Below are 22924 nucleotides of genomic sequence, written 5' to 3'. Positions count from 1 at the left end.
TCAATATCCATAAGAGTTGTAGATTTTCCAGACACGAAGAATATAGAAAAAGATTACAGGATTCTGATTACCAGAGTTTGATGATAAAGTTGGAAGAGGTTGTGGAAGAACTATGTAAGGGTAGAATAATTCAATAAAGTGGCAGTAAAGTAATTTAAAAGCCAAAGGTGAAAACAAGGAAATGTCCTAAGGACATTAAACAAATGTGAAATCCAGTTAATTAATGAAGACAGTTAGCCACAATCTTAATGGGGAGCATAGAATTCAATTTACCCAAATCAGAAGGAAAGATGAGTTAACAGCCTCTCTTGAACCCAGGAGAGACCAACTCATAAAAGATATGGGTTTGGAATTCCTGTTGGTACAGTGACTATTAAAAGGGAGTTGGAATTTTGGCCGGTATCCCAGGGAGAATCCATCTCCTTTCTCAACCAAAGCCTCTGGTAGATTTGCAGCCACAGTCTGTTGCCATGGTCTCCCCACCTTGCTTGTGAAACTATACTTTGTCAGTAGTGGGTTAGTGTTTTTAACCCAAAGAAACTTTGGAATAGAGTACAAAGATTAAGTAAATCAAATCCAAATTATTAACACTTTTGTATTAAGTTCAAAAATAGTGTTTTTTTAATCATTGAGACAACCTATATACATTTGATATTTTAAGTGTTTGCATGTTTTAAGAAAATGTGGTTTAGTAAGGTATCTAACAGGTTAGCCTTCTGACATCAATTTAAATGGGCAACTAAGTAATTAACTTTAGATTCCCTGTGTTCAATCAAACAGTATAAGCAGTATTGAAATGCTTAATAGAACTTAACAATCATCATCTTTAGAGGTTTCATTTATTAGCTTTACTTGGAGTAGCTTAAGTACATGGGGAGATTTTTCCTGTTAGAGAAATGTGAAGGGCTTTGCAAAAAAAAAAAAAAAAATTAAATTGACAAAAAGCAATGTATGATATTTAATAGAAGTTTATTAGCTAGGTTGTAATGAGAATTGGTTGATTCAGGGAGGTTGTTGCACTCAACTTGAGCTGAACAGACAGAAATCAAAAGCTCCCTTAAAAATTCTTGTTAAAATTACTAGATTTACAAGTAAAATAGGATTTGTAAATTTATTCATTCAACATATTTATTGAGTGTATGCCATGTGTTCGGCACTATTCTGGATGCTAAGAATATAGCAATAAACAAAGCAAGGGCAAAAAAAAAAGCTTTATGGGGCCTACATTCATTAAACTTAACGAGCTTTAGGAAAAAACTAAGTTATTAAACGTTTTGCTTTAATACATTGGATATTAATTTTTTAACAAGTTAGCTACAAATAGTCTCTTTATTGCACAAAATGTTCCCCAGTGGACAACAAAAATTTTCACATTAGTAAGTGTCTTCATTCATCCTGTGTCATTAGTGCCTAGTTCACATACAACTCAAAATTGTGTGTGGCTTGTGTGTTGAGTCCTCCTATATTGACTTTCACATCACTCACAAGAGATCTGAGTTAAGCAAGATTTTTTTCTTAAACTGCAAATGTCCCCAAGGTTAAGGAGCTTAGAGATATTTACATCTTCATGTAATTCAACCAGATTGTGTTTCTTCTAACATCTGAGTTAAGAAATAAACTTTCTGATGGAGGAAAGAGAGGAAAATAACTTTGGGGATGGAAATATCTGTGCAGAGAAAGGAAATCTCTGGAATGGGGGCATATTAAGGGGCAGGGCTGGGAGTCCTCAGGGCAGTTGGGAGGTCGAGGGACTTGGGTGATGGGTATAGAAAAAGTGGTGGAAAAATGCAAAGAATTTTCAACTATTTCAAAAAGAGCCTCCACCCAGGAAAGAGAAAGAACTTCTTTTTTGCTTTCCCAGGTGATTATCTGTACCCAAAACCCATTGGTCAAACTTGCTTTGTTAAAAAGTTCCACTGGGGTAAATAAAGCTTTTGCAAAATGACCTGGAAACTCATACGAACATTGTTTCCAAAGGAAAATGTTTCTCAGTTCTAAACAGCCCACTTACAAGTCTATTGAAACATAACCTGTCTGTAAATTGACCAGTATTTTGATAACCAAAACTCACAAAAACCACACCCAAGGCAGTTCCAGAAAACTGCAGAGAAGCTACAGGAGCCCAGCAATGACCTAAACCATGCATCTGCAGAAGCGAGCTCTAAGCTGAGAACTCCCAGAGCTTTGCAATCCATACGCATTTTTCAGCTTCCTTATCCCAGCAATCATAATTCACCTATTCCAAAACTTCAGGCAATGCTGGTGGCCCCTGGAGCAGCAACTCCTCCTCCAATTGGCCACGCCCAATGATAGTGGCTAACTGCAAATTCCCCACACTGACATTTAGGGACCAGTTAGAGAGCAGGTAGATATCTCAGGGCAGAATTTTATAGTGGTTAATTCTTCAGGCTCTAGAGGCTGAAAGAACTATGTTTAAATCCTAACTACCACTGGCAGGCTACTTAAACTCGCCACATCTCAGTTTCCTCATCTGTAAAATGGGGATTATAATAGTACTTATTTTGTGGAGTTTCTGAGGAGTTTAAATGAGATAATGCCCGGACAGCATCATGCTTGACATAGAGTGAGCACTCAGACTTAACACTTGTACACGGGCTCCCTAATTTATAGCAAGTGAACAGATAGAACAACATTTCATATCTTCTGCTCCCGCTAAGGCATAATGTAAATGGTAATTATAGATATCTTGGCTGGCTTAGTTAACTTACAACTTTTTTTCAACATTAAAGAAACTAAGAAATAATCCAGTTCCTATTTGGGCTCTTGAGATGTTGGAATGAGTTACAGGCTTATAAACACTGTTCTAATAGTTGACAAGGATTTGGCTTTAATCTGGTGAATGAAAATTTCATGAAAAGAGAGTTATGGAAGAGTTGTGAGGAAAAACTCCAATGTTCTGAATGATGGATTTCAAAATAATCCTCAGTGCCTTTTCAGACATTCAGTCCCATACTGGACCAAAATACCACTGACGGTAGGTAATTCCTTGAGAAAATGATTTTTCTAAATAGATCCATATAAACCAGGCTGATTTATTAAGGGGGGAAATGAATTTAATAATACAGTATTAGACTGAGTATCATCCAGGAAAAGTGTACTGTAAAAAATGTTTTGAATATTAATTGACCTCTGGTAACTTTCATGTGGTAAATACTTGTATTATAGTGAGGTAGACAGTTAAAAAAAAAACTCTCCATTAGACAGACTTAAAATTTTGTAATAATATTTAAGAAAATGATAACATTATGAAAGAATGAAATATCTGATGAATGCTTAACTTTGTACAACTCGAATATAAACTTTAAAAATATTAGAAATTATAACATTTGAGTGCATATAACGTCTTGTACATTAAGATGAATTGCATGCTGTCCATTTCCTCTTTGCACTTTCAGTCACCTTAAATAAACAAATATATACAGCCTTAACAGAACAACAGTGCATCCAAAGCAAATGTGCATTTTAAATTATTTCTCCGGGCCAAGTCTTTTTTTTTTTTCACTTAGCATTTTATATTAGCATTTATTATCAGTCTCACCCTTTCTTGGACAGTTTGTAGTTCTCTGAACCAAACAAGCAACAGGTTTAGATCAAGAGAGAGCAAAACCACTTAGGAAAAACAAAAACTTTTTGTAATGGTTGGTACAAGTTCCCTTGTTTAAACCATTTCATGGTCAAAGATGAGAAGGAAGCTGACTCTTCAAAGGGCCTACTTACTTACGGGCAATGTTTGAAAATAATACTGGTGCAGGCTGGGGGAAAGTTCATGTTTTTGGCAATCTGGGGATGGGTATTTAACTTGTGCTCTGCTCTCTCCTGCTTCCGGAAGATGAATTCCATCCCTGCCTCCTTCCTCACCATTGGTCCCAGTCGTCTCCCACCTCAAGCTCAATGTAACACTTTGCTCTTTTCACAGTTTCTCATTACTAAGTTTTAAAAACATTGCCTAACTGGTAATTACAATCTGAAACAATTCTTTTGGGGGAGCCCTGGGCTATTGCTGGCTGGTAATCTTTCAGGAATGTCAGAGAGAAGGGAGGGAACAGAGATTCTAAAGAAACTTCGGAGACAAGGGTTTGTGTCTCCTTTCATCCCTCTCCTCCTTGTTCCTGGCCTGTCCCTCTATCCCCATCCTTGGTGAGGGAGGTGGGGAACCACCTACCCTCCTGACTTCACCCTCCCTTTTCTTGGCTCACTTTCCCATCCTCTGCAACTCTTACCTTAGTTCTACAGTTCCCCAGCCCTACCCATTTTTTGCTTAAATGGGAAATCACCTTCCCCTTCAAAGGGGATGTCTGAATTCTGGCAAATTCTGTTCAAAGAAATCAATGAGAAACAGACTTGAGGAAGGGCTTTTCCATAGGTGACCTACAGCCTGGGCTAAGGCACCTCTATGTCAGCCCCTCAGAGGCAGCCTTGTGGTTTCTCATTATCCTTTAGGGGGTTCCACTTGGACTCATTCTTGTCATTCCATCCATACCAGCTCCCTTTTCCCCCAGAAAAAGCAATAGTAATGGCAGTGACCTGAGCCCCCTGGAGTGAGATGCAGGTTGCCACTTCCCTATACGGGCAGAGGCCAGGGCAGAGCTGGGTATACAATCAAGCGGGAAAAGGCCCGTTTGGGCCCACCTCTTGCAAAGCTCTTCTAAAGGCAGGACCCCTCCTGGCTTTCCTATTTCTCTACCTTAACACTTTCTGTTGCGGGCAAGGGCGAGGGGACAAGGCACAGGCTACAACATGGCCAGAAAGACCCCACCTTCTTTACACAGGTAGCAAACAATCAGACCGAGATGTGGTCAAAGGTGATTCTTCCCCCCAGTTTCCCTTCTTAAACTATTAATTTTTCAATCCTTGGAGCAGCTGAGAACCAGGTATGTCTCCCCTGCCCCCACCTCCCATCAAAACCTGTGAGACACACAAGGAAATCCAAAGCCACAATAATAAAGACAAAAACTAAAGAAATCCTCCTTGGCTTGTTTTTCCAGGGTGGCCGGGCAAGGTGTGAAAATCCGTCTCTCCCTCTGGGCCGGCAGGTGGAAGGTTCCAGAAAGGCGGAACTCCCTGGTCTCCCACCCGGCTGAAAGCCCAGGCTGTTGCCCCACTTTCTGCCTCGTCCAAGGCCAGCTCTTCCTCCGCCTCTCTGCAGCCAGGCCTCCCCAGCGGTCCCGGGCCAAGGCGGCAGGGAAGGCGCCGCTACCTGCAGCCGCAGGACTCCACCACCATGTCCTCGTACTGCTTGTAGACCACGTTATTGCCCGCGTCGATGTACAGGATGCTGATGGGAGTCAGTTTGGTGGGCACGCAGCAGCTGGGCGGGGTAGAGCCGGGGTCCATGGAGTTCATCAGTGTCTGGATGATGGCGTGGTTGGTGGGCTCCAGGTGCGAGCGCAACGGGAAGTCGCACACGCCTTCGCAGTGGTAGGCCTCGTACTCCAGGGGCGCGATAATCCAGTCGTCCCAGCCCAGCTCCTTGAAGTTCACGTGCAGGGGCTTCTTGCTGCAGCGCAGCCTCGACTTCTTGCCGTGCCGCTTGCCGTGGCGGCTGGCGAAGGCTGTGCGCCGCCGCCGGCGGCCGGGCGAGGGCAGCCAAGACCCGGCGTCCGGGGTGCCCGACGGCGGCGGCCACGACCCCTCGGCGACCGCGCCCGGGCCCGCAACCTCGGCCGAGCCCAGCTGCTCGCGCATCTCGGCGAACAGGTTCTTGCGCTGGGATCGGGTGAACACCACGAGCAGGGCGCGCTCCTGGGGGGTCCGCACCCTCCGGCCGAAGCCCAGACTCCGCAGGTCCGGGGGCGGTGGCTGCTGGAGGGCCGGCGCGCGCGCCTCGGCCTCGCCGGCTCCCGGCTCGCCCCACGCGACCCGCAGCTCCAAGCACAGCTGCTCCCAGGGTTGGTGGCGCAGGCCCTGCCACACGTCGAAGACTTCCCAGCCGGCCCGGGGCGCCCCCTGCGGGTCCAGGGTCCGCGCGTCCAGCAGCAGGGGCGACAGGCAGGGGAAGAGCTGCACTTGGAGCGGCCCGGCCGGCGGCCCCCAGGGCGCTGCGGGCGCCTGGCGAAAGAGCCGCAGCTCCGCGCCCACCAGCTCTTCTTTGTCTGAGAGCGTGGACACATCAAACAAATACTTCTGTCTCCGGAGAGGAGTGTGCGAGAGATCGTCTGCGAGATAAAAAATAATTACAGTCAGTTTCACTTAAGAGGGAGATCAGCCCGGTGCTCTGCGGCCGCCCCTGGGAGGAAAAGGGCGGGGAGGGAACGGGACAGGCCGGTAGGGGTCCAGCTCGGCCCGCCCGGGGCTGACCACCCCGGCTCCCCGCCCGGCAGTGCGCGGCAAAGAAGGGGAGGGCACCAGGGCGGCCCCCTCCTCCCCTTCAGCCCGGGACTCCCTGGGCGGAAGTCGGTGGCTGCTGGAGTGGCGGCCGCGGCGGCGGCCTCCCGGGTTTTCTCCCAGGAGCCTATGTAACCACTAATGTGCCCTTTGTGGTCGCAGCCCGGCCCGCATTCCCCCAGACCTCCTCTCGGCTGGCTCATTCTCATCATTCACGTCTCGGTTCAAATGTCACCTCCTCCGAAAGGCCATGCTCGACCACCCTGATCTAAAGTAGCCTCCCTCGGTCACTATCACGGGACCCTGGTTTATTATCTTCACGGCACTTAGCACTATCTACAATGACCTCGTTTATATTTGTCTCCTTAGTGGTCTGTCTTTCCCAGCGTAAGCCCGCGCCTCTCCAACAGCCCCTAGGAGCTAGGACCCTGTCCTGTCCGTCTGGCTCACCGCAACGGCTACAGGCCTGCTTGACCTAGGATACACGCTGGTCAGTAAGTGGGAAACATCTAGAGCAGTCATTCTCAGTCTACCACCTAGAGAATTTTGAAATTACCAGCGCCAGGGTATGCTTCAGCCAACTGAATCAATATCTGAGGACAGGGCCTGGATATTGGACTTTTGTTGCAGTTTGTTAGCTTTGGTTTTTTTAAGCTCCAAGTTGATTTGAAGGTGCAGCCCTAGTTGAGACCCACGGGTCTGGGAGAAGATGCCGCCCAGCAGGCAGTTTTGCTGAAGCATTTAGGCCCAGGACGAAGCTGACACAATGAGGAGCTGCAATGCGATTTCTTTCTTTTTAAAATTCATCAGCCACTTAACAAACAAAAGAGCAGGGAGGCTTTCAGAAGTCTGCAGAGGGGCAAATGAACAAACTCAAACACAAGGCATCTATCTATCCATTGAGAAGATCCTGCAGCCAATGAGAAATAAATATATCAGTAAGGAGAAAACCTAAGCCACACACACACACACACACACACACACACACACACAGTGACATTCTCCCCTCCCCCACCCACCCAATCTGAAATCTTCTTGCTTTGCAACTAATCCTGAAGATAAAATTTTTGGTTACCACTGAGAGAAAGAATGGGGACACATGGAGGGGGAACAATAACAGGCTTTTAAATCCAAGGCGAATTCTTGGGGACCCAGGCAAAACTGGACTGGACTTCTTTTTTGACACATTTGTGCATGAAGCCAACCCCACTTCAATGTGCAAGGCGGAAAGCTAACCAGATTTTCTTGGGCTGCCTTCTCATAAAATATTTACAACCCAGCAAATACAAAAATCCCCAAAGCCCCTAGCTTTCCCCAGAAGCTAGTAAAGTTTGGGTAGATTTCAATAGTAAAAGTGTCACCGGGTCCCAGGTCCGACCCTCACTGCCTGTCCAGATGTAGCTCCAGGGCACTGGACCTGGAGCCTCGGCCACACCCAGTTCCCACTCTGGGCTGACCGCCGGGCGGCTGCCTCACTCTAACACACAAGTCCCGACCTGAGACGGAGCTGTGGGAAGGGTTAGAGAGGTGAAAAGGGAAAAGCTGCTGGAGGCAGTTGATTTATGGAAGCCAAGACCTTCAAACCGACCAGGGCACATTAAAATCAGTGGGAATTCAGCACACTTTCTTCTCCTCCTTTAAAGAAACCTGTGTCTGACAACATTCAACCACCACCCAGATCTCTGGACCTATTGCCTGAGGCTTCACTTTCCTGGCTCTCATATTTCTCTCCCCCCAAACTGAGGATGTGATGAGAGGGACAAACCTAAGGCACTTGCTGCACCAGCTAAATGTCATGAGGGCTGACATATTTTTCATCCTTTATCCATGAGCACAGATCAGTTCTGCAAGGTAGGTACTCATATTGTTCCAATTTTACAGATGGGAAAACCAAGGCTTGGAGAAAACAATTACCAAAGTCTGACAACTAATAAATGGTGGTATTGGGACCCAAACCTAGGTCCGTTTAATTTCAGAGTTGGAGCATTTAGCCTGTAAGCCCCATTGCCTGCCCATTAGAGTCCAAGTCCTGGAGCTGAGGCAACCAGGAGTGACCTGGGTACAAGGGATGGAGGATACAGTCCCAACTGTATTTTCAGGGCTTGCTAGGAATAAAACCTGGGCTCCTTTAGGAAATCATTTCCATCTCTGCTTACATAACTCTTGAGACAGTTTGTCACTGGTTGGAGAGCATTAGGCAGGTGTGAAGGATGATTTATTTATTTCTCTCTCATGCAACACGGAGAAATCAGCCTGCTTTTGTTTTCATTCTTTTTTTTAAAGTGTGGGCTAATAAATGGTCTGCACAGCTGAGTCACATTTCTCTAGCCCTCGAGAGTGGTCAAAACAGAGGAAAGCATCTGTAAAAAGAGGGCTCCACTGGTTCTGCAGCCTTGGGATTTCGCATGATTTTTCTAGCAATACCAGCCTGCTCCTACTCTTTCCAGGGCTCGAGGAAAAAGTGCAAATGAGACTTCAGCCTGTATCCTGCTCTCTTTTCTTCCCATGCCAGCTCCATTCCACAGTTCGAGGGGTCTTACCTGCATGGATGTGGACACCCTTGCCCACAGGTACAAGCTTCCCAGGCTACAGGTGCACACATCAGCGATGTGACACACCCTTAGGAGGACAGACCCAAAGAAGAAGCTGCCCAGGCCCTGGAAGTGGGCTCAGCGCTATTTGAGCAAGAACTCTGTGGCTCAGGTACCAGACTAGAGTAGTAGCTCTCAAAGCCAGTGAACCTGCAGTGGTCCCTAAATCTGCATCATCAACATTACACAGGAACTTGTTAGAAATGCAAATTCTCTTGGGCCCCAGAGGTTTGTAGCAGGGCCCAGAACTTGCATTTCTCCTCAGTTCCCAGGAGATGTTGATTCTGCTGGTTGGGGACCCCACTATAAGAACCACGAATCTAGATAAGCACATTTCCTTGACTCTTCAGATTCCCCACCAGGTGGGGAGGGCACCATGGGAGGTGAGAACAAAACAGGGCCCTAGGGCCCCAAAGCACTGGGCCCAAGACAGGATCTAAGGCAATGCTCACCAGAACCAAGTCCCTACTGCTCCCTGCTCCTTCCTGCCCCTCACAGCCACCTCCACGTTTTTTCACTCTTTCAGCCACATGTACTCTCACTGGGTCTCCAGAACCTCTAACGCATGAGTGTGGCTGCTCTGTGCAGCTCCCCTGCAGACCACATTCTCCACCTGTCTGGACCTGCTCTGGAGGCATGCATCGCAGAAATAGCCCAGAGGAGGCATCCAACCTGGGGAGTACACACACCATCCACTGTGACCCTGCAGACACTTCGCCTGCTGACCTGGCATCACAAGGCCTGGCCCTGCTGCCGTGGCCATCTGTGGGTAGGAAGCCAGTTCTTCACACCTTCTCCCACAAGCCTCCTCTCCCATTAAGTCCTGTATAAAAGAGAGCTGATGTCATCAAGCGACACTCTCTCCCATCCTCTTGCCTAGAAACAGGTAGTTTTCAATTCAGAATCTGTTGGCGGCACCTTCTTACATCCTGGAAGTCAATCCTATGCTTCAGGCCTTTAAATTGAAATTGATCAGTAATAAATCATGGGAGCTATCTTTTTTGCTTTTTATTTGTATCAACCTGGTCTGTTACAGCTTGGCTTACACCCAGGTTAATTCAGTGTTTGCTGAGCATTACACATAGAGACCCCTCAAGTTATAATCGCTGGATTTGTGCTTATCAGCTTGCTCTGGTGGGTGGGCAGAGGAAGGAGGGGCGGAGAGAAGAAGAGAACAAACCACCTTCATATTTGAAGAAAATTCTTCATAAATAGGTCAGCCTTTTTTGAGTTAAGGGCAAGTCGGTTAAAGGTTAGGAGCACCTCAAACATATACATTTGGTGTGGAATTGATTTAAAAAATAAAATAAAAATTTAAAAGGAAAGCAAATAAGGGAACGAGAACGAATCGCTTCAAGGTAGGGACTATCAAGCCCATTTTAAATGAGGAAACTGGCTTAGAAAGGTACGTGGCTGGAGGAAGCTGAGAAGCAAACACCAGATCGTAAAGAAAAGGATGCCCGCGGCGCCTAAGTCCGGACACCCCGGGAACCGCGCCCCGGGAAGGCGGCGTAAGGGTTAGGGTTGCTCAGCGGCAGGACCCGAGCCTCGCCCGCCCACACGCGCCCCTCCAGCTGGGGGCGGCTCCCCCGCGCCACCCTGCTTCCGAAAACTCGAATCGTCCTTTGGTTTGGGGCGGAAAGGCCGCGTACTGCCTTTTTCCCCAAGACGTCTTGAGATACGTACGCAGCTTGAGGTCCCTCTTGAGAGTCCTGGTTGAACTGTGTGTCACTCGCTGGCCCCGAGGGCTCCCCCGAGCTCCAGCTCGCCCGACCCCCAAGGCCCTTCGCGCCCAGACCCTGGGCTCCCCAACGCTGCTAAGCGTGTGTTCCGCTCGCGTCCTCTGAATTCGCCGTGACCTGAGCGGCCACTCGTGGGCGCCTGGCCGGGCCCCACACGCCTCCACCCGCCGCCCCTCCACGCGTCCCGCCGCACGTCCTCCGAAGGCACATCCTCCAGCGAAGGGCTGCGGCTCAGAAAGCCGAGATGAAAGGGGGCTCTCCCACCCCTACTCCCCTAGGTGAGGATGGAGGAGGGGAGTATAATCACCCGTCTTCGCAAAGGAAACTCCAGATGTCTGCAGTTCAGCCTTTCCCCCATCCTCAAAAGCATCCCTGAACGCTCCTGGGCGTGCCTTTGTGCCGGGCTCAGGGCTCGGGTGGCCTCCGTCCGTGAATCCTCACCGACAGCGTCCGAGGCCCGTCGTACTGTTACACTCTTCTATAGGTGACGGAGCGGGCTCCAAGAGGCGTCTTCACTTGCCCAATGTCTTGCAGCTTGGAAGGGACACGATTTGAAGGTCTTTATTCCAACCGAGGCCCTCAGACCTGAGGCCACGCCCCTCTCACAGGGTTCTGATTTGGCGGTGGAGCAAAGAGGGAGGGAGGACACCAGACACACATCCATCACCAATGCCGTCAACGCAAAGGGAGCTGGGTTCTGCCAGGAATTCTTTTTTCCTTTACTGGAAGTAAGAAGACCTCCAAGCAGGGAATTCATAGCTAAGTTTGGAGTCACTTCTTCCTAGGTCCCTCAGCCCTGAGGGTGCCCTGAGGTGCCAAAGTCCACAAGTTGGAAATAGAGTCAGGTGTACTGGGTGAGTAAAAATGAGCCACCAGCCCTCTCTCCTCTGGGGTATGAAGGTCTCTGAGTAAATTGTGCTCCAACTATTACCCTCTTCTGGGGCAGTGAGCTCCTGGGCATCCCCCTGTACTCTTGTCCTGCGCCCTGCCTCCATCCACTGAGATCTGAGACTTGCAAACTGCTGACCATCCCCCTGAGGTGCAGAATAAGGAGACCACCCACACAATTCACCCTTTCTGGGGTGTTTTTGCTCACATCCAGTATGATCATAACAGCAAACACTGGTGTAAGTCCTTACTATGTGCTGGGCATGATCTAAATTCTAAACTTATAATAAGTCGTTTAAGCTTCAAAACGACCTATGGAAAAAAGAAAAGATATCATTATTATGTTACGGATCACAAAACTAAAACACAGAGAGCTCAAGGTAACTTGTCCAAGATAGAGATGCAGCAGTCTGGTTCCAGTATCTGTGCCACCACCCCGGACATCCCAGCCCCTGATCTTTGTGTCTGGTAGAAACCCTGAGAAGGCTCCAGTTCTTTCATGCTGCCTATGAATTTGGGGAGGGCATCAATCCCTGATCTCCAAGTGTCAGTCACTTCCTAATCAGCAGAACTGAAGGGATGCCAACATCTGGACTTTTGAATGAGAATTTCCAAGGAAACAATTTTCTCATCTGCAAAATGAGAATATCAGGCCAGCTCACAGTCACTGAGGGAAGGGTGGCAAATGAGATAGAGTAGGAAAGACATCTGAAGATGTGTGCAAATGTTAGTTACTACTGACAACATGGAATGAGCATAGGAATCTTGAGTCTTGAGAGGCATAGATTTGAGTCCTGCCCTGTAACTTATTGGCTGGGTGGCCTTGGATGGACTGGGTCACATAATCTTTCCCAGCCTCATATACCTCATCTGTAAAATGGGAGAATGACCCCCACTTTGCAGAGTCATTGTAAAGATCAGAGTCAAGGCAACCAGAGCAGGCTGTGCATGACAGACAGAAGCACCCAGTGAATGCAGCCAATATTACTGTAACTGCCTACGGCCAGGTAGGGGGCCAGGTAGGGGGAAGATACACCTGTCCGTCCTCCTCTTGGCCTTCTTTGAGGAGATGCAATCCAGTTCTTTCCACAGGATTTGCAGAAGTGAGTGGAGAAAAGGTGCTGGGCAGAGGGGTTAAGAGAGAAGCAAGGGCTTCCAGCAAAGGGCGAGGCCCATAGGGGTTCCAGCTTCACCCCCATCACCTTGCTCCTTCTCATTCCCCAGGCCTTATCCACTGCTCTGGTCCCTCCCACAATGCCAAGTGAACAAACGACCTCCAGCCAGAACCTCGTCAAGGACAGGGCCTTCCTTGCAGGATCCCTCCTCTGGGGCTAACCCATATGCAAACCCCTTTGGCTCCGGGCAGCCGCAGCCCCGAGAGGCCTGGTGGCTGATCTCCTTGCCTCACCTGTCCCACTTCTCCACTGGCACCTTCGTGGGCAGGAACTGTCCATGGAGCCATTGTAGGGTGCGGGGAGGGGGGGTGTGTTCCCTAAGTTTTTCAGCCTGCAGGTTGGAGGAGAGCGGGGTGGTAGCCGTGAATGACCCCTTGGGCTGCGGTGTGAGGGGCGGCGGCATCGCAGTCCCACAGAAGTTCCCAGGCCCGGTGCCTCCCACTGTACAGTCACCGCCCCACTTCTTTCTAGGTCTCTTGGCTTCCCCAGTGTTTTCCCCAACAGCTTGCCCTGAATTTCCCAGCTTCTTTCCTCCTTTCAAAGACCAGAAAGGCCCAAGGGAAGTCCTCCACAGAGGACTTTCCAACCTCTTTCCAAAGCCTGGCAGATCCCTGCCTTCCTCCCTGTCTCGAGCCTGGGCTTGTGAACCACACAGAATTCATCGAGTCTGGTGGTCTGCCTGTATCCCACAGAGAAACCTCAAAGTTCCCACAGCAAGTTCTGACTCAGCCAGCGGCAACCCAGTGAGGCTGGGAAGGGGAGAGAAGGGGAACCCCGATTTCCACTCGACTGGGAACAGCTCCACGCTCCTAGGAAGACACAGCACAGCCTTCAGTAATGCAGCTCTCTGGCAGGAGATGGGCCAGCCCTCTACTCTCAGCTCTGGGCCCTGGGCACCCCCAGCAGGAGTCCGAAGTCACCTCCAAGAGACTCCTTTTGTCTTTCTAGGACGAAACGGATTCATTTACAAAGTAGTTTCCACGCACTTGGTGCGAACTCTCATGGCCTCTCAGGGGCTCAAGAGCCAGAGATGCAAAGCCCAGATCAAGGACACTTCACCAGGCGACTCTTTTCACTGGCATCCCACCCTGGGCTCTTGACCACAGTGGCCCAAATCTTAATTTGACACCACTGCAGATGAAATCCAAGTAGAAGCTGGTGACACCCCTCACGCTGGAGCCTCTCTCCCCACCTTTCCGCTGCAGCCGAGCAGCCTGTGCCTGGCGTCCTCAGCTGCGGCATCCCCGCAGGTCGCTGCCTTCTCTTGGAACCTCGGGAGCAGGGCCCGGACCTGGATGATTTGCCCGAGGTCGCCCTCCCTGCAATGTCGACCTGTAGGGTCACCTGGGAGCCCAGGGGAGCAACCCAGGCCCAGCGGGGAGGGTATCACAGCCCTGAAACCGCCCTTTGGGCTGGAACATGATCGCAGCCTTTTGACTTGAGAGCTTGGAGATGAAAAGTAGAAGAAAAGGTTCCCATTTTATGTTGTTTCCCCTCCCCCAACCAGTTCTGAGGTTGCTGGTGGGGAGACGGGCTCAGACTGGCGTGTGGTCATGGGCAGGATATTGGACCCTCGGTGTCAAGGGGTCCTGCGCAGGAGAAACCTCAGTGATGTGTTCTTTAAAGTGCTGGGCCGGATGCAGCTTCTGAGGAAGGGATCGCTGCAACTCAGCTCCCCTGTGTTCACCTCGGGCTGACTCCCGAAATAACGTCCTAGCAAAATGAGATTCGTGGTGGTAGTTATGGGCCATAGCCTAGCATCGTTCAATTTCCCTCCCCACTGGGCGTGGGAGCGGCTGTCAGCTGGGAAGTGGGATCCGCACTGGACCAATTTGCCTGGAAGCCAGATTTGCAAAACAGGCGCACGGGTTCTCTTCGGTTCCTACGTTATTTAGGGGGTAAGGGGGACGGGTAAGCCACCCCTGACCGACCCCAAAGCCAACCCCCTGCTCTTGCTTTCCGCTCCGCTCCAGCAGCCAGACCTGCGCCAGCCTAGGCCAGAGGCCCGCCCTTCTCCTCCACTGCAAGCCCACTATAGGGTCCCTAAACCCTGCCCCGCCCCCAGGCGCCCGGGCCGCTCGCTGCGCAGCGCGCGCCTCTCTGCTAACGCTGGTCAGCGCCGCCCGCCCACTCCCAGCGCACCCAACCCTCGGCCCCCAGCAGCGTTAATGGACTGTCCTGGAGGGCAAGGAACAGCAACCCTGGAACCCATTAGGCCGACGAGGACCTATTTAATTCCTGTAAACAGGAGACACCATTTAACCGACATTGAGCTTAAAAATAAACAGCCAGGCTTTAAGGGCGGGGGATGGGGGCTTGAGGGAGGTGGTAGATGCCAAGCAAAGAAGTGGCGCTGTGGATCCACATTCCTGCTTGCCACACCTCGCGGCCTCGGCTCGGAGCCCTTCCCGCGTCCAGAGAGCATTGCTTGACCAGGGTTATTCCATACCCTAAGAGTTATCGAACTACTGTCCTTCACTTTACTCAAAAGTCCCCAGGGATTATCGTGAATTTGCTCTGGGTCGTTTGATGCAAGCAGAAGTCCTGGCAGGAAACGAAAGTTTTCGTTCTGCCCTATTTCTATCAAACCATCTTGCCCCCACCTCTCTGTTCAGTTCCCTTCTCCCTCTCCCCACGCCGCCCCAGGAAGACGTCACCAATTTCAAGGAGGTGAGCCGCCAGAACCCCGAGAACTCCAGCTGGGAAAAAGCGAGTTGCACTAGGGCCTCCATCAATGCAACGCTCTGCGTTCCCCGCGGGTCCAGACGACACGCATCCCCTCTGGTCGTAAGGGGGAGGTTTCAGGTCTTGATTCAGTTTGCGCGGGAAGGGATTCCCAAGGCCTGTCGTGGGTTGCGGCTTAGGTAATTTTTTTTTTTTTTTTTTTAATGTGCAGAAACGACAAGGATGTTTGAGCACGTTTTTCGATCCCCTCCCCCACCAGCAACTCTACCGCGCAAACTCCCAGAGCTCGAGAGCCTCCCGCGCCAGGAAAAAGCTCAGTGTCCTTCTCAGATTAGTCTCCCCTGCCAAGGAAGCCCGCCCCAGAATGCCGGCGCTTCTTGCGCTCACGCTGCAGAAGACACTAGGTGTTTGTAGCTTCTTGCTAAGGCAGTCTTTGTAAGGCAACCCTTAAGGCCTTAGGGGTGGGAGTGACATTAACTGCTATTTAACAACAAACCAATGGCTAAGGGTTTGGTTTGTGGCCTGAAAAATGTTTTAATCATTCCAACCAGAAGAGCAGAACAAACTTCTGGTTTAAGGCTTCCTTCCCTTACCCCGGGTTTCTTCCAGGACCTGCAGTTCACCAGGTTTGCGCAGGATCCTGAACCTGGACCGCGACGCAAACCCCGCGCGGTGCTCACACCGGCGCGTCCTCACACGCACGCACTTGAAAGCTCAGCAATCCTTTCCCAAGGCTGTTCCCTCTTTCCGGGGAAATAAAGCCTAGATTGGAACCTTCTGCCGGCTTCCTCACTTGGCCGTCTGGTCTGCATTAGTGTTTTTATAAGGGACTCAAACAAATCGAATACAAGGTCACCAAATAATTAACAGTTGTGAATTCCCTCCGTCCCCATTAAAATACTTCCCTGCTTATATTTCATTTTCCGTTTGCCAACGACAACAGGGTCCGGGCAAAAGCACCACTGCGTTGATTGCACCACTCTGCGGCCCAGGTCCACCCAGAAACACGCTGTTTTGCATAAACATGCCACACCAGACGAATTTCAATCAGGAGGGAACTATGCCGCTCTTAGAATGTCCTCCCCGTTAGCTGTCCTGCCCTGCCCCCTTGGCAATCGCGACCCAGAAGGTAAACCTAGAAGCCAACAAACAATCAGCGGCAAACTCTCCCGAGGTTCATTTCTAGGGTGTCAAATTCCTCAAGGATGTTCCGATCCCGTTTGGGGTTTTTTGTGTGTGTGTTTTTTGGTGTTTTTGTTTTTTGTTTTTTTGTTTTTTATCTCTTCCCTGCTGCCTCCTTTCTGAGAGTGCTATTGTAACAATAACAACAAATATTTAAAGAGAATTCTTATTTCTAAATCATCTGGAAACCTAACTCACAGCAATATTCTTAGATTCATTTTGGTTTCTTCATCCTTAAGAGGCTTTTTTTTTTTCTCCCTTGTTGGAATTACATGGAGCTTCTCACTACGTAAACTAAAGTCCAAGTTTTGCCTCTCCCCCCCGCCCCCCCGCCTCTATCTTACAGCCATGTTGAATTCATAGGAGTTCTCATTGTCTGCCTTTCCCAGGCCCCAGGGTTGGAGTTCCAAGCCTCCTGTACTAGTGGTCTTGTAATGAGTTCTATCAGGTGCTAACTGTAATTTCTCTATATCCAACCTGGTCCATCCTGATCCTATGACCGCACCAACACAAACATTCACGCACTTTCTCATCTTTATGGATCCAAAATCATCTTGAAAGCACAATATGGAGGCATTTTTAAAGGTCAGGGATAAGGCAGTTTGTGCCTTTTACAGGGAGTACAAAGAAGAAGCAAGGCACAGCACAGTTTTAGACCCCTGGATCCAAAGTTTCACTCCAACTCCTAACTGGGTCTTAAGAGATTACAGAGGAATATTAGACGGGGTGGAAAATCTGTCAACTTTTTCCATTTCTGCTTCTTGCCACCATCCTTTAGAAACCTCCCCACCCCTTACCCTACCCATGTAGTGCCATAGGTTAATATGCAGGGGCTAGAACTGGATATGTGCTTCAGCTCTCACTAGCTGTGTGACCTTGAACAACTTGCTTAACTGTCTTCCTTAATTCACCTGTAAAACAGGGACTGTAGCACTTTCTTCCCCGGGGGGGGGGGGTGTTGTTAGAATTAAATGAAATAATTCGTGGAACAAATGTTAGCCCAGTACTTGGTACACAGTAAGTGCTCAACATGTCAATATATCTTAGTTATTATTACTACCCCTAGTTGTTTGGAAACAACAATATGTCCCCGCGAAAGGGGGACCTATTTTTTTTAACTTGCAATAAGGTCTCCTCCTCATAGGGGTTGGGAGAAGGAGGCAGGGGCTGAGGCAGTACAGAACACGCAGTCTTTATAGACCTAAAGCGCTCTTCATTCATTCACAATGGACAGAGTTTACCCCGCTCTCCCACTCTTAAACGCAAGCTTTAGGTGTAATTTCTGGGGTTTCGGGGTCCCCGGGTGAGGAAGGCTTTTTACAAATACTGTACTGTACGTAAGTAGTTCATGCCTCACGAGAGGGTTTCAGGATTCCTTCCGTTTTCTTTGCTCCTCCCCCTGAGGGACCCCTGCTTCTCGAAGCCAAGCCTGCCACACTCGACGGCGATTTAAACATCCCCGAGGCAAGGCGCCAAGTTAGCGCGGCTGGCCCAGCTCTCTCGGTTGGCCGCCGCTCTTTCCTCCTTGTCCTGCCGTCCACGGCTGGGGGAGGGGATGCTGGAAGGTTTGGCGCGGTTTAAGAGTCCCCACGTGAGAGGGGCGGAAGTCCTCGCCAGGAGTCGGGGATGCGCGGCTGGCGGGTCCCTTCCATCACGGGAGACTAGACACCATTTGATGTGTTATGACATGAACCCTCAATTAGATCGCTGAGTTGAAACACTCCAATCAGGGGCCCGATGCTAAGCAAGCCCCGGAAGGTCCAGCCCGAGGTCACCGCCGGTGACACATCAAATCAAAATCAGTGAGAGAGAAAGTGAGGCTTTCCCTTTATCAAGCTGGGGCTGTGGCCCGCAACATACCCCCTCCTCCGCGCGCGCCCTCCAGCCTGCGGCTTCGCACTCCTTCGCCCCAGCGCGGCGTGCTACCAGCCGCACAGCCTTCGCGGTCAACTAACTACCTTTCTTCGCGTTTTCTGGGAACCGGAGGGCGTGGAGGAGACCGCGCCTTTGAAGCTGCGGTCCAGGTGGTCACGCCGCGCCTCCTCCGGCGGGGGACCGCGTTCGGGAGTGGAAGCCGGACGTCTGGATCTCGGTTCGGCTAGCCTAGAAAGCTTGGCTCGGGAACTGAGGCACCCCCCCCCCACAACCTGGGCGCGCAGCCAGTCCCCTCCCTACCTCCGGCGCCCCGGGGGCGCCCAGCGCGGTGCCCGCGGACAGGCTGCTGCAGCGCGAGCCAGGGTGAAGCGAACCAGCCTCTGCGCCGGACCTGGAGCCCCCAGAGACGTCCCACACTTGCCCCAACGCCGCAGGCTTCGGTAGACGCCTCCCAGCCGCCCGCAGGGTCCCTTGGTCCCGTGCCAAACTCACAGGGCGCAGCTTACGAGTTAGGGGGTGTCCGCTTGGGGGGGGGCAGAGGTTCTGGCCACTTCCCGTGGGGAGAAGAAAACGCGCGCCCAACCGCCCGCCACCCTGGGCCTGCGGGATTTCTTCCCTTGGGGAAAGGCCTCTAGAGTACTTTTCTCTGTGCTTCCTTACTCTCTCGACTAGGCAAGTCTAGGGTAGCCTTCGATTAGGGTATTAGAGAAGGCGAACGATAAACAGAAGATTTGGAGGGAGAGAAACAACAGAGGCAGGGAGAGGGGTGGAGGTGGGGAGAAGGCGAGCTGCGCTGGCAGCAGGGAGGCCGGGACCCCAGGTGCAGAGCTACGAAGAAACCGCTTGTATTTGCCAGGGTGACTTTAGTAGTTGTAAAATCACCATAAAATACCTGGCGTTAATTTGCCGCCCAGACTTTTCAGCAGCTCGTGAACCTCGCTGACCTCGGGCTGCAGCCGCGAACCAAGCGTGGGCAGGACCCATGCTCGCAAGGAAGGCGGCTGCAAGGGAGGGGGCTCGGGGGCTGAAGCCTGGGAAGAGCCCGAGGCTCGGGGCCGTTAGCCTGCTCTGTAAAGCTTCGAGGGCGTGCAAGTGCCCCCAAGGCAGCCGGGGCAGAGCAGCCCTCCCAGTCCGAACCCCCATGCTCGCCGGTTCCTGGGCGACCCCACTTTCACTGACCTGGAAGTGGGAGGCAGGGAAGGCGTCCGAGCCGAGGAGCTAAGTCTGGGCAGGGTGGCAGAGTGGATAGATGCCCAAATCTCTTTTATCTCTTCCGTCCTTTCTTCTCGTCCCCTACCTCCCGTTTGCCCTTCCTTTGCTTTTTCTCCCTTCCTTACTGCCTCCTTCTACGGTATTGTCTCTTCTCTTTAGGAACTGAGTTCCCGGCGTCTGCAGCGCGAGGTTCTCTCCAAGGCTGCAGACCAACGCAGGTGGCAAGGAGGGGGCGCAGGGGTTTCCGCAGACTCCCACACATGCACCCGCGCCCACAGAGGGAACCAAAGATGGGGCCCCTGGTAGAAGCGCAGAGAGAGGAGAGATGCCTAGCTCAGAAAGGTGAACGAGCACACGCAGGCACCCGTGTGAGTTAAATACCAACAAACCCCCAAATTTAGCTCACTTGATCCTGCCCCCGGCCCGCCCTGCCAGTTGCTGCCGCTGCCTCTGCAGAAATGACTCTGTTGCGGCCCCGGAGTGGCCGAGAGCGCGCTGCAGGAGCAAAAACAAAAAACAAAAAAAAACCCAGAGGTCGCGGGGTTCCTACGCGGCTGACCATCCCCACGTCCAGCGCGGGGAAGAGCCGGGTACCCGGGCAGCGGCTGGGCCAGGGCACTGCCAGACGCCAATCGCCGACTCGCTCCTCCGACCGCGGAACTCTCTTCTGCCGGCTTTTCCCGGAGCGGATGGGAGCTCAGGGCTTTCCAGCGCTCACTCAGGCCCCTGGGCCGCTCGGTCCGCCACGGCAGCTCCGGCCTTGGACCGCGCACCCGGTACAACCAGTGACCCCTTGCCACGGGTTCCGTCAGTCCCCGTCGCGACGCCTCTCCAGCCCCGGTCATTTGCCCGCCACCTCCCGCCCTCCACGCTTCCTCCACCAGCCACCAGACGTGCGGCCGCCACGCTCCTTTCTGCAAAAGGCAAGAGGAAGAAGGAAGGAAGGGCGAGAGAAAGGAAGGAAGGAAAAGAAGAAAGCGAGGCAGGGAGGATTGCATACTGGAATAAAATCTGCAGCCGCATTCGGAAACTTACTTAGGCTTGAGAAAAACTGTTTAAGAAAAGAAAGGGGGGGAGGTAGCCAGAGCGGGAAGGGAATTCACAAATGCAGCCTCCTGCCAGAGCCTAAGCTGTGCCCTGGCTGCGGAGCTCCAGGGAGAAAGGAGTCGGGCGTCTTCTTTGCCACTTACCTAGTCCCCTGTCTACAAAGCTAGTGATCGTATTAGCCGACTTGGAAGACTGGAAGAAGCTGGCATTGATGCCCAGCTTCTCGGCGATGGAGTAAGTCCTGTAGATTGACAGCATGTACTCGTGCGGCACCACGCGCGGGCCCCTGCCCGGAGGCTCCTGTGCCTCGGGCTGCTGTGGCGGCCGCCGCCGGGGCTCCTCCTGCGGCCTCGGCTGTGGGTCCTGCCGCTCCAGGGGCGCCCGGGCCGTGGCACTCTCTCGCGACACCCGCGGCATCTTCCCTTCCTTGCGGCTTCGCATTCCCTTGGCGGAGCCCAGCTGGGCGGACGACGAGGAGGATGAGATGGAAGCTTGCTGGAAACCGGGCAAATCCCACAGGAAGCTGATGAGGAAGACGGCCAAGAGCAGGACCTTGGGGGTATCCATGGCGAGCGTCTCCCCGAGAGGCGGCGGCGCGGGTCGCGAGGGGCGCGGAGCGGCTGGACAGCGGCCGGGGCCCGGCTCCTCGGGCGGACTCGGAGTGCGAGGAGCCGGGTCCCAGCCACACAAACCCCGGCCCTGCCACGCCCCCTCCCGCCCCTCGCCGGGAGGGGAGGGGAGGGAGGGGAGGGAGGGGAGGGGAGGGGAGCCGAGGGTGGGAGGAGAGGCCGGGTGGTGCGGGCAGGAGGTGTGGGGGAGAGGGGCCGCTGGGGGCCGGGGTGGCAGGGGGACGCAGCGCCCCCGCGGGACGCGCGCGGGGTTGCCAGGCGGTGCGCGCAGAGCGGGCCTGGAGCGCCGGGCAGGGGTAGGCGGGCGAGGCCGCCGGCGGCGAGGAAGCCAGGGGCATCCGCAGCGCCAGAGCCCCCCTAGCACTGTTCGAAGCTCGGTCCCTCCGTAGCGCTCCGCCGGCTCTCGGTCTTCCCCAGCCTCCTCCACTTTGCTGGGAGCGTGCGGCCCCGGCGGAGGGAAGCGGCGGCGGCGCCCCCCAGGGACAGCTCGGAGCAGGCGCCTCAGCAGCCGACTGCGCGCCGGCCCCGGGCGGTGGTACCTTTCTTCCTCGGCCCCAACCTCCAGGCCAGTCGATCGCTCCCCTCAAGGGCCAGCCCAGGGCCAGGGAAGCCTCGCCGCGCGCCAGGCGTACGGCCCAGCCCAGAACAGCCCCGTTCTCTCGGTGGGGTACCGCTCTCCACAAAGACAGGGCGTCTGTTCCCGACCCTCGAGGTCAGGCAAAGGCCACCAGTCTTTAGAGTCTGGACGGATGCTAAAAGCTGCTGCGCTCTCCTGAAGGCCCCCACCTCTCTTCTCGCGGTCCCCAACCTCTTCTGACGCTGGATTTAGCCGCTTCTTTTCTCCTCCATCTGTTCCCCGGATCCTCTTCCCTCTCGCGGCCTGGCCCCCGCCTCCACGGCATCCCCATTTTCCCTCTCTTCTTTCCCTCCCGCCTTCAATACTTCCTCCTTCCCCAAGTTCCTTCTGCATTCCAATCCCTCTTTCCCCAGCCTGCTTTTCTTCTCACACTGCCCTCCCATCTCTCTCGGCCTTCCCACCCTCTCCCTCCCCGGACTCCCCCCCTCCCCTTTCAGTGGACCCCTCCCTTTGCAGCTCTCCCCCAATCTGTTTCTCTTCAGCCCAGCCTCGCCCCATCACGAGTTTCCTTTATCTGTCCCCAGATTCTCCGTGCCTGTCTTCCCCGCCTACTGCCTCACTCATTCCCGGGCCTGAAGGCTGGAAGACGAGACGGAGGGCTGCTTCTCTCCCGCCATGCTCCTTGCCCTAACGCTGTGGACGTCGAGTTTCCCTTTGCATTTATTGCGTGCTCAGCCACCAACCGTAAAAAGATCTCCTTGAATCAACCCCAGCCTTTCTGTGATGTTGGCCTTCCTATTTTCACTTTCACAGATTTAAACAATGAGTCTGAGAGGGGATAAATGACTTTTCCAAGGACATTCAGCCAAGAGGATGTGCAGCCAGAAACAGACCCTAGGGCTCAGACTCCGGACCCAGTGCTCTTCCCTCTCCAGCAAAGAGGAATCATCCCTGAGCCAATGTCCCTATTTCATTC

At 52.4% G+C, this 22924-nt stretch overlaps 1 protein-coding gene across 1 annotated transcript; it reads right to left on the bottom strand.

Moving 5' to 3' along the window:
- Positions 1-3014: 3014 nt before the first annotated feature.
- On the bottom strand, positions 3015-21408 carry GDF6 (growth differentiation factor 6). Its single transcript, XM_057532131.1, has 2 exons — positions 20886-21408; positions 3015-6176 (listed from the first exon to the last, which is right to left on the bottom strand). The coding sequence occupies exons 1-2, from the start codon at positions 21307-21309 to the stop codon at positions 5215-5217; spliced, it is 1386 nt and encodes a 461-aa protein (XP_057388114.1). The 5' UTR covers positions 21310-21408; the 3' UTR covers positions 3015-5214.
- Positions 21409-22924: the final 1516 nt, after the last annotated feature.

Source organism: Balaenoptera acutorostrata, chromosome 17, assembly GCF_949987535.1.
Source record: "Balaenoptera acutorostrata chromosome 17, mBalAcu1.1, whole genome shotgun sequence".
NCBI lineage: Eukaryota > Metazoa > Chordata > Mammalia > Artiodactyla > Balaenopteridae > Balaenoptera > Balaenoptera acutorostrata.
Note: the sequence above shows the minus strand (reverse complement) of the source record. Positions and strands in the feature narration are given on the sequence as shown.